Source organism: Oculina patagonica, chromosome 7, assembly GCF_052425735.1.
Source record: "Oculina patagonica isolate OP01 chromosome 7, crgOcupat, whole genome shotgun sequence".
NCBI classification, from domain to species: Eukaryota; Metazoa; Cnidaria; class Anthozoa; order Scleractinia; family Oculinidae; genus Oculina; species Oculina patagonica.
The window spans coordinates 30,303,285-30,315,315 of NC_135764.1; the positions used below are offsets into that span (position 1 = coordinate 30,303,285).

At 39.5% G+C, this 12,031-nt stretch overlaps 1 protein-coding gene and 1 pseudogene across 1 annotated transcript; both read right to left on the minus strand.

Annotated features, from left to right (window-relative positions):
- Positions 1-6,300: 6,300 nt before the first annotated feature.
- On the minus strand, positions 6,301-7,399 carry LOC144659375 (RYamide receptor-like). Its single transcript, XM_078519784.1, has 3 exons — positions 6,955-7,399; positions 6,485-6,595; positions 6,301-6,335 (listed from the first exon to the last, which is right to left on the minus strand). Exons 1-3 carry the CDS (start codon positions 7,256-7,258, stop codon positions 6,301-6,303), a joined length of 450 nt encoding a protein of 149 aa, XP_078375910.1. The 5' UTR covers positions 7,259-7,399.
- A 3,212-nt stretch (positions 7,400-10,611) lies between these two features.
- LOC144660354 (QRFP-like peptide receptor) lies at positions 10,612-11,778 on the minus strand (annotated as a pseudogene).
- Positions 11,779-12,031: the final 253 nt, after the last annotated feature.

The window sequence follows — 12,031 nt, forward strand, 5'->3', positions numbered from 1 at the left end:
CAATAATTTTGTTTGTGTTAACTTGCTTGTGTATCACAATTACATTTTGCGTTTTAATTACCCGCTGCTAACATCTTAAATTTCATTCCTCAATGACATGTCTTTTGGCCGTTTGACCTAGTATCAAAACTGGTGATTAGTTGTGTTTTTTTGTTTGGTTTTTTTTTTTCCAACGAACCACTCGTGAAATTTGACTCGGTCTGGCTTGATTACCCTCTGAAATGCTCAAAAACGTTTAAAAAGATTCCTGAGACTTTGGCGAAAATTTCCACTGAAAAGAAAGCAGATGCAAGGATTTATAGCACAATTTGCACGAGAAATAAGCCTCGCAACCAACCAGAAATATTGGAAGCCACAAGACACTGTCCGATACAAAGTAAAACAGAATCCAGCCGATACAACTGGGCAGCCAGCATACTACAAAGCCTAACACAATAGCAATGGCCATCTTCAGCACATTTCGTTCCCTTTTCACGCGTTGCTGTCTCGCGTTGTCCGATTGCTCGTCTGGAATCGTCTGTGACTTCAGCTTTGAATAAATAATAATGTAAAGTATAGCTATCAACACTAAAGGGACATAAACGAATACAACAAATATTGCTAACAAGTAATTTGCATGAATCAAGGAGTCTCCAAAGATTTCATTCCACTGCCTGACACACACCAGCCCTCCTTGATATTTAACAAGTTTGTAGGCGAAGAGATATAAGGGGAGATGGTAGCCATCGCGACGATCCAAGTGGCGAGAACGAAGAAGGGGCACAGCTTTGAACTGATAAGTGGGGGACGGAGGGGAAATACCACAGCACCAAATCGATCCACTGCTATCAGAACTAGGCTCTGAACAGACACAGAAAGGGAGGCATTAAATAAGAAGGGAAGAAGCTTACATAAGGCCTGGCCGAGAGGACCACTGATCAGCCAGGAGTCGACGTACAACTCTGTTAATCTTTCTTCTTTACGAGTCGTCACGACAGAAAATCCATGATTAATTGGTAACTTCAGTAGTTTCGTAAAGCCTCTCTTGTGCTGTACAAACGTCCAATTCCTATTACTTTGGTTTATATACTTATAACTTTCGTTAAATCGGTCAAACTTTTCATGAATCGTTATGTTTTGCTCGATTTTTGCTCTCTCTGAAACACTCCGACATCGGCCGCCATTTTGTTTTGGCGCGCTTTCCGACTTTCCTGTCAATCAATTTAATTTCAACTTTCTGCACTCAATTTCAACTTTTTGCACTCACTTTCAACTTTCTGCACTGTTTGGGATTAGTTGACGTGCTCTCAGCCAATGAGCATGCATAAATTTTTGTATGTATATTATTAAGTATTAACTTTATTGTGTGTTTTACTTATTGCGTGGTTTTACAAACCGTTCTGCAAAGTTTTGTAAGTGTGTTTTGAATCACATACAAACTTAAGACTTGAAACAAATTCTATTAACGAGTTTTAGTTCAACTGGAATGTACTAATGCAGTCTACAAATACCTACAACATGTACATGTAAAGTCAGTGCCCAAACAACGGTTAAACCCCGTTCTCCATGACTCCATTATTTACAATTTTTACAGGTCGATCGACCGATGTTAACCCTCGGACGTACAAGGGGGGGAGGAGGTGGATGCCACCCCCTCGGTAAGGTTTTTTTCCAAATTTTAAAAAAAGGATTTACTCTACAATGCTGAAACGTTCAGTAGCTGTTCGTCCATCCTCTTCGGAAATTTTGATATGTCAGTCAAGTGTTCATGATATTCGACGATGTCATGGCAACGTCATAAATACAAGAAGTTCTTGCCAAAAATCCTCCTTTTAACATTTTTCTTTATTTTTTCCAGTTTTTTGAAACAGAATTGCACGATTTATTTATTTTTATATGCCATTAGCATTCTGGCTTGATTTTGCATTAATTTCCGTTATTTTGTGACTTTCTAAGAAAATGTTGAAATCCAAGATGGCGGCTCTAATGACGTCATATGACGTCACAACCAATTAAAATTATGTCATCTTGTAGAGTGAGTTACGGGCTTTCTTCTCAGTGTAAATAATTTCGCTAAGCTTTAATATAACGAAAACTCCGTGGAGGGGTTCCATTCACCCCCCCCCCCCCTGTACGTAGGTGGGGGTATTTTGCTAGAAATCTACATATATAGATTAAAAATAACTACAATAACATGATCGCGTAAAGACATTGTTTAAAGAACGGTTAAAATCGTTGTGCGATTTTTTTAGGACCTCGAATCAAATACAAAGAAGTTTTGAAATAAATACTATTTACAAGTTAAGCTCCACCGATACTCCCTATGTATACCTGCAGTTAAATGGAAAAAGGGCTTCTCGGCCTCGTTCAAATTTAATTTGTGATCATTTAGAACAAAATCAAATTTAGCGTCTTGGGTTAGAATGGATTTTAAGTAAGATTTTGAGATACTGGCATGTTAAAATTCATTCCTCAATCAAATGTCGTTTTGTTGTTTGACCTAGTATCGATACTAGTGGAGACTTACTTGGAGATTTTAGTTGATTGTTTTTATGAACCACTCGTTAAATTTGGCTGGGTATGGCCTGATTCCCCCTTTGTTTGCTCAAGACAATCGAAGAAGATTCCTGAGTCTTTTGTGATAATTTTCACTGAAAATAAAACAGAAGAAAGGTTTACAGCAAACATGATTTGTTTGAGGCATAAAGAAGAAGTAGCCGAAGACACAAGACCATTTGACCGATACAGATTATAGGATCTTAAAATGCATCAATCGCATCCTTTGGCCGATTGACTTAGTAACGATACTAATGGAGACTTGATTTAAGGTGATTGTTTTTACGAACCTCTCCTTAAATTTACCTAGGTGTGACCCGATTATCCCTAGAAAAACAACTAAGAAAACCCCTGAGACTTTGGCAATAATTTTCACTGAAAAGAAAGCAGATGCAAGGATTTATAGCACAACTTTCTTGAGCCATAAAAGAGGCAACAACCCCGAAGTATTGGAAGCCGCAAGACCTTATGTCCGGTAAAAAGTCCAAAAGAATCCACCCGATACTGAGAGGAACCCAGCATACTGCAAACTCTAACACAATGGCAATTGCCATCTTTAGCACATTTCGCTCTCTGTCTCGCGTTGTCCGATTGCTCGCCTGGAATCGACTGCGACCTGAGGTTTAAGACAATGATAGTGTAAAGTATGGCTAATAACACTAAAGGGGTATAAATGAATACAACAGTTGTTGCTAAAATGTAATTTACAGAAGACGAGGACTCTCCAAAGGCTTCATTCCAACGGTCCTCGCACGCCAGCCCTCCTGGATATTCAACAAGTTTGTTGGCGAAAAGAAATGGCGAGAAGATAGCCATCGCGACGATCCAAGTGGCGAGAATGACGATAAGGCACAGCTTTGAACTGATGAGTGGGGAACGGAGGGGAAATACCACAGCACCAAATCGATCCACTGCTATCAGAACCAGGCTCTGAATAGACACAATCATGGAGATATCTTGTAAGAAGGGAAGCAGCTTACATAAGGCCTGGCCAAGAGGACCACTGATCAGCAGGTAGTCGTCGAACTGCTCTGTAACGTTCCATGGTGCTGTAAAAATCGTAAACAGCACATCGGACATGGCCATGTTTACGATTAAAAAGTTGATGGGTTTTCTCATGGTTTTCGTCTTGTAGACAATTATTCCGATGAAGATATTTCCAGCTATCGAAACAACAAAGATCAGGCAGAGAACGAAGGTTTGTCCGATATTTGCCGCTGTAGGATTGTACCTACAGCTTGATAGCTGTGTCTCATTCGTTGTTGTGCTCACGTTTATCGACATTTTCGTATTTCAGTTTCTTTTTCAGATATTTCTTTCAAAAGCTGTGTTTCTTCTTGTTTGCTCATGTTTGCTAACGAGGAAACAACACTGTATTTATGTTCTACCGAAGGCGGGAGCAATTAATTTATAACTTATGAGGAAAATACAATGGACAGCTGTTTGCTTCTCATCAGCCATTAGAATGACACAGGGAATTTTGACAAATTTGAAGGAGGATATTTCCCGTTCTCGAAAATTTCCGGCCTTGCATTAAGTGAGTAAACTTTTGTTGCATAACAGCTCATGTAATATTTAAAGAAACGAGGCCGAGTGCTTTTATTTTTTTCGAGTGTTTGGAAACCCAATAAAACACGAAGCCCGAGTTTTTTTAATTACTCCTACAAAAAATGCAATCAGAAATTTTCTATGTTATAAGTGGGCATATTGACTTGAGAAAGTTTTTTATTTTATATCAGATATATGTTTGAAATGTCGATCATATTACCGGGCCATCTTTTGCCGAGCATTTATATGAGAGAGTTGTCCCTGTTGACCGAGTTAAAACTTGGCCCTGTCGGTTCAAAAGACTGGCGAGAGTTATTTTAACTGAACTATCTATTATGGCGGCCTTTTCTAAAATCAGGAACGCTGAAACATCGACGAAGACAATTTTCAGTGTATAAATTTACCGCCAGCTTCGATTTCAAATTATCTGTAATGTTGTTTTGCCCGATTGCAGCATTTGCCCACGCTCCGTATGTGTCAACTTGTCCCTTGTAGGCGAGGAAAAAATAACCAAACTGCTTATATGGAAAAAGTTGGCTCGCTCTCCAGGGTCACCCTATCTTCAAAGCGAGTGACCCTCAGCTCAACCCAGGGTCAACCTGCCCCCCGAACCAACTTTGTAATTTCTCATATAAACAGTTCGAAGCTATTTATAAAGAAACGCAAGAAAAGCTCTCTCGCCCGTGGTGGCTCGGTATGGAGGGTAACCCTCCCACCAGGGACAACTCTCCTCGCCCTCCATATAATTATATAAACAGGCCCTAAGTTAAATAATGAAATCAAATGTTGAATAATGTTTCTGAAGAAGACTGGCAATAATTGTTGTTAAAAGCTTTTTTTGTTAACGTTGTAGTTGCGATGATTAATGAATATGCAGATTAAGGTAATTCCAATGAAATAAACCTGCACTGAGATGATTGTCAAGCCTTGTCTATTGATTGTTTATGTTATAGGAGCTTTAATTTTGAAATAAAAATGGTGGGTGCCCATGCTCGTTTGGGAGCAACAGCACCCTTTTTGGTAGCCAATAAATCTTTATAAATCCTTATGATTATAGTCACGATAGCTTGCTAAATTCACGTTTCATATACACCTAATTGAAGGAAGGTTGACCCTAGGAAAAGCATAAACCATGAACGATAAGTCCGAATGGCATTCTGGGAAGGCAGCATAGGTGCGCTGAGAAATATTCCATTTAGTGATAATCAAGATATTTTCTTCTTTTGGGTCCTAAAGAGCATGATTTACGCAACATGGCTTACACAGGCATCATGTTTATTCTAGATCTGTCACAGACGGGGATGTTTTTTTTCGGATTTCCCAGTAAACATTTGGGTCGCATCGTTCATGGTTTATGCTTCTCGGGGGTCAACGTTTCTTCAATCAGGTATATTTGCTACAGAAAGACGATTACTACTCAATTCAAAACAACAAGAAAAATGGTATCACCATACTCGTCTTCGAAATAATGACGATTTACTTCTCTGGCGAGGTCCAGCTGTAAAGAAGAAGCCGCCATGTTTTTATGTGCGCGCGCTAATCACGCAGAATTAGACAGTTTTCTCGAATATGCGGATCAGTCTTTTTAGCTACGATCCATAGCACATGACTTCTGTAGGCTCATTGTTTCCCAGAATCAGGTTCAGACTTGGGTTGAAAACATGGCGGTTTTTTTTTTAAATAAGAACGTTTTATGCACCCGAGTGGATTATCATACTGTTGAGATAAACAGGCAACCTAATGGCATTAAAAGAGAAAATGCAGAGTGGGGGAGAGAAATAGAGAAGTTGTTTATTTTTTTTGCTAAATCGGAAATACCAGGCCGGAAGCTTTACAGAATGGCCGTGGAAAGGGAATGCACGTTTCGGCATTGCTGCCTTCATCAGTAGTAATGTTTAACAAAATCACTAGGTCTTCCAAAACGTCCATGCAATGCATGTCTGTATATATAACTGTTTAAATGGAAACGGAAAAGGGGCTTCTCTCTGCCTCGTTGAATTTTAATTTATGTCAAATTAGTACGTTATTATATTTTGCGTTTTGATTCTCGATCCGGTGCTAGCATCTAATGTCTTTTGGTCATTCGACCTAGTCTCAATACCAGTGGAGAAACTCGATTTCACTTTATTGCTTATTAGCTTTTATTCAAATCACTACTTAAACCTACTTAATTTCAGTAGGTTTGGCCTGATTACTGACTGTGTGCTCAAATGCAACTTAGACGACCCCTGAGACTTTGACGATAGTATTTACTGAAAATAAAACAGATGCAAGGGTTTATAGCACAATTTGCGTAAGCCATAAAGGAGGCAACAAACCAGAAATATTGGAAGCCACAAGACCATTTGTCCGATACAAAGTAGATCAAAATCCTCCCGATACTTTGGGGCAGCCAGCATACTGCAAACCCTAAAACAATAGCAACGGTCATTTTCAGCACATTTCGTTCCCCTTTCTTGCGTTGCTGTCTCGCGTTGGCTGATTGCTCGCCTGGCACGGTGTATGACTTCAGCTGTAAATAAATGATAATGTAAAGTATGGCTATCAACACCACCGGGATAAAAAAGCCTAAAACAAATACTGCTAACATGTAATTTGCATAAAACGAGGAGTCTCCAAAGACTTCCATCCACAGCCCAACACACACTTGCCCTCCTGGATATTCAACAAGTTTGTAGGCGAAGAGATAAGGGGAGAAGATAGCCATCGCGACGATCCAAGTGGCAAGAATAAAGAAGGGGCACAGCTTTAAACTGATGAGTGGTGAACTGAGGGGAAATACCACAGCAGCGAATCGATCCACCGCTATCAGAACCAGGCTCTGGATGGAGACACCAAGGGAGACACTTTGTAAGAAGGGAACCAACTTACATAAGGCCTGGCCAAGAGGACCACTGATCAGCCAGGAGTCGACGTACAACTCTGTTATTATCTGCGGTATCCAGAAAATCGGAAACAGCAGATCGGACATGGCCATGTTCACGATTAAAAAGTTGATGGGTTTTCTCATGGTTTTCGTCTTGTAGACAATTATTCCGATGAAGATGTTTCCAGCTATCGAAACAACAAAGATCAGGCAGAGAGCGAAGGTTTGTCCGATGTTTGCCGCTGTAGGATTGTAGCAGCTTGATGACTGCATTAATGACTGTGTCCCATTCATCGTTGTGTTCAACATTGTCGACTTTAGATATTAGAGTTTGTCATCGAGTTATTTCCCAATCTTACACAGGTTAGTGTTTTGCTTAGTTTCTTGAGTGGCAAACTCTGCTCCATCTATTTAGCTTATACTGGAAGTGGAGTCATACAAGTTTGAGTAATTTCTTTTGGACTCGTTTCAGCGACTATTGACCGCTGGTGATGACACTGCACAAAGCTGACAAAGCAAAACACGCAGCTATTTTTCGTGTTCAGGCCAAAAAGGTAAGTTTTTATTTAAAATAGATTACTTCGAAGATTGTCCAAGATTGAAGGTTTCATTTCCCAAAGCCGCGTGACGTCGCTTTTTTAACGAAGGAAAGTAGAAATACTTAACTACAGGACCTTCAAGGTGGTCTGACCATCTGCAATTTCACAATAGGTGCTTTCACACTTGTACTCTTTCAATAGGAGCATCCTTTTGGTCTGTGATTTATATAGACTTTCTAAAAGTCGTTCGCTTCTTGTTTCCGGTTTCCTTCGCGCTCTGTAAGCTCGACTTGTAGGCAGCTATATGATTTATATTCACTGCGTCTTTTTTATATGAAGGTTGTCAAAAAGCTTCAATTAAAGTGTTCAGCTGTGTTGTGCCATGAAAACCTTAATTAGTCGTTTCCAAATACTAATCAAAGGCTCTTCGAGCAACCTCATGGTAATTCGATGGATGAAGTGCCGACCTCCGCATTTTTTCTAAATAAGTGTCCAATAAAGTAAAGCAATCTCACTTTGCTTTATTTTTCCACGTGAGTTGCGACATTGATGGCTCGTGCTTTCAGGGGTCGTAGCGCTATTCAGTTTTCACAACCAAAATATTTACCGGTTAGTGTATTACCTTTGATCCTTTTAAGCATTACCGTAAGTAAATTTGTTTTGTGAATATGTTTACTTTTCTGTCAGCACGTATAGCGTTATTTTTGAGCAGCGAAAAAAAATTGAGAGAAAAGATACGCCCGAGCACTTCGTGTATCTGCTCGAGTCAAAAAGATGAAAAACGGATGACGTGACACGAGGTGATGTGACGCGAAACAAAAACGTGCCGTGGATGTTGTGTTGACTAAAACACGTCACAAGGCGAGCGTAATAATTTTAACAGTTTTTAAGCGTAACTATATGTAGTTCATTGGTGCTATCAGTAATGTCACAATCTCACTTAATTTGCCTTCGAATGTTTTCTTGCGTGAATGGGTCATTGATAGTTTTTTTCTTCAAATAAGCGTTCAATAATGTAACACAATCTCACTTTATTTCCCTGTGAATTTCCATGGGAATTGCGTCATTGATGGTTCGTGCTCTCAGACTTCGTAGCGCGAATTCTATTTTATCACAAAAAATATTTAAGTGTAACCTTTGATCCTTTTTAGCATTAAGTAAATTTGTTTTGTGAATATGTTTACTTTTCTGCCAGCACGTATAGCGTTATTTTAAGCAGCCATTAAAATTTGAGAGAAAGATGCGCGTTTCTGCACGACTCAAAAAGATGAAGAACGGATGACGTGACACGAAGATGATGTGACGCGAAAAAAAAACGTGCATGAATGTTGTGTTTACTAAAACGCGTCTTTGAATGTTTTCTTACGTGAATGGGTAATTGATAGCCTATGCTCTGAGGCTTCGTTGAGCGAATTCTTTTCTCTTTTATCACCAGAGGATAAGTGGAAGTGATCCTCTTTCGATTTGTTTTGTGAAATTCAATTTAGTTCCCTGAAAGAGAGAGACCCTGGAACGAGGTTGAGATTTGATTGACATGTGCTGAATGCGTTTAAAGCCCCGATCAAACGGTCATGATAGTTGATGATAGTTGATGAGAGTTCCAACTATCACGCGCGTTTGAACACGAACTATCATGCACTATCATCAACTATCACCAACTATCATGCAGTTTGGACGTGCTCAAATTCGACATGATAGTTGATGATAGTTTTTACCGTTTGATCGCGGGGATGATAGCGCATGATAGTTTGTCGGTCAGTGGTTCAGTCAAAGACGGGCTCAATCCAAGATTCATGGCTGCCGCAAAGGAAATTCTATCGTTCGGTGAAGAAGAAAACCGAAATTTAGATTAATATTTGGACTATAGTGAAGCTGAAAACGAGAAAGTGAGTGGGAATTAGAAGAAGAGTAAAAACATTGCCGAGAAAGCACTGAAAATATCACTGCCAGAAGCAAGAGATGGCGTGAAAGTATCGAAAACAAGGAAAAAACATGAAAACATTTCTGCACCAAGTGATAGTGGAGTTGAGAACGAGAAAAACAAAAAATGAAATGGAGCGTTTGATCACAAACATGATAGTCAATATGATAGTGAATGATAGTTGGAAGCAGCGAACTATCATCAACTATCATGACCGTTTGATCGAGGCTTAAAGGACCTTTCTGTCAGCACGTTTCTCGTTTTAATGCTAAATTAATTGCGGTTTGATATCAGAATCGAGTGAGTGAGTGTTCGAGTGAGAAAATGCGGCCCATAACATAACCTCATTACCATTCGGTAAAAAAGTAATTCGCGCCTCTTGTCTTCTCCGTAAGTATCGTGCGAAATAGTTGACCAATGAGAAGGTGGTGCTCAAAAATTGTTATGATATCTAAAAACGAGCATCTTAATTATCCTAAAATGCAAATGTTCTATGTACTAAAACATTGCTACGTTAAATTTGAGAATTTTTGAGGAAAACGTCTTGGATTTGGCCAAGAAAAATGATTTTTCAAATTGCTTGTGTTCTTTGCCCTGTTAAAAGTACTTGAAAAACAACTAGCAAAGTTGCTACTTTGGTTCATGATTGAGTCTGAGGGGCAAAGAAAGTGTCATCATTGTGGACAGTCCTAGGTGAACTCTCTGATAATTTGATCTTGACTTTTAGGAGCAAAACGCATATTCTATTTATGTTGCAGATTGGAATTAACTCAAGACATTATTCAAGCATTCATGTTTCAGCTGGTTACTGGCTCTCGCACACTGTTCTATTGCAATGAATTGCTAAAACGGGGACCTATCTTTTTTTCTAGTTAAGAAAAGACAAACAAATGATTTGGCAGGCTAAAACAAAACGCAATACTTTTCGCCTAGTTAATTTTCTGCACCTGTGTTTCTCGGCTCCTTTCAAAGCTCATTAACTACTCCATTTCCTGCAGTGCGCAGCCTATTGAGGGTCAGTGGAAGGCAACTGTCTTATGTAATTAACTTTATGTAGAATTGGTGTAAGATAAATAACCTTTATTGTGGCTTGCCCAAAACATGAGTGACCTAAGATACGGCAATTTTTTACATGTCGGTTGGCAGAAATGACTTTATATCATCAGTTATTAGTTTTGACATCATCGTACCAGATACAAAGCAGTTTTAAATAAGATCGATCTATCTATCAATCTTTCTATCTATCTATCTATTCCTAAATCGCATGTCTTTTGACCGTTTGACCTAGTATTAATACTGGTGTTCAGTTTTTTTTTAACGAACCACTCGTGAAATTTGACTCGGTGTGGCGTGATTACCCTCTGGAATGCTCAAAGGCCTGTTTAAAAAGATTCCTGAGATTTTGTCGATAATTTCCACTGGAAAGAAAGCAGATGCAAGGATTTATAGCACAATTTGCCTGAGACATAAGCATGGCAACCGACCCGAAGTACCGTAAGCCACAAGACCATATGTCCGATACATGTACAATGAAGATCAGAATTCTGCCGATAGTGATAGGCAGCCAGCATACTGCAAAGCCTAACACAATAGCAATGGCCATCTTCAGCACATTTCGTTCCCTTTTCACGCGTTGCTGTCTCGCGTTGGCAGATTGCTCGCCTGGCATGGTCTGTGACTTGAGCTTTAAGTAGATGATAATGTAAAGTATGGTTATCAACACCAACGGGATAAAGATGCCTACAACACAAAGTGCTAACATGTAATTTGCATAAGACGAGAATTCTCCAAAGACTTCATTCCACTTCTCTACACACATTAGCCCTCCTTGATATTCAACAAGTTTGTGGGCGAAGAGATAAGGGGAGAAGGCAGCAACCGCGACGATCCAAGTGGCGAGAATGAAGAACGGGCACAGCTTTGAACTGATGAGTGGGGAACTGAGGGGAAATACCACAGCTCCAAATCGATCTACTGCTATCAGAACAAGGCACTCAATAGACACAACAAGGGAGACTTCTCGTAAGAATGGAACCAACTTACATAAGGTCTGGCCAAGAGGACCACTGATCAGCCAGGAGGGCCTGCTAGTTTTCTCGGGATCAGAAAAATCGGAAACAGCAGATCGGACATGGCCATGTTTACGATTAAAAAGTTGATGGGTTTTCTCATGGTTTTCGTCTTGTAGACAATTATTCCGATGAAGATGTTTCCAGCCATCGAGACAACAAAGATCAGGCAGTAAGCGAAGGTTGTTCCGATTCTTTTTGCTGTAGGATTGTAGCAGCTTGATGACTGTGTGAAAGACTGTGTCCCATTCATCGTTGTGTTCAACATTGTCGAAATTATATAATAAAGTTGGTTATCGAGTTATTTCTCAATCTTACAAAGGCTATTTTTTGCTTGTTTTCTTAAGGAACAAACGCTGCTCTGTTTGTTTGGCCTTCTGGAAGTGAAGTCATACAAAGTGTTAGTGATTATTTTTGGACTGCTTTCACTGATTATTGACCGCTGGCGATGACACTGTATAAATTATGGAAAACTAATAGCTATTTGTCGTGTTTCAGACCTGAAAGGCAACTTTCAATTAAAATAGACTACCTCGAAGATTATGCAAAATTT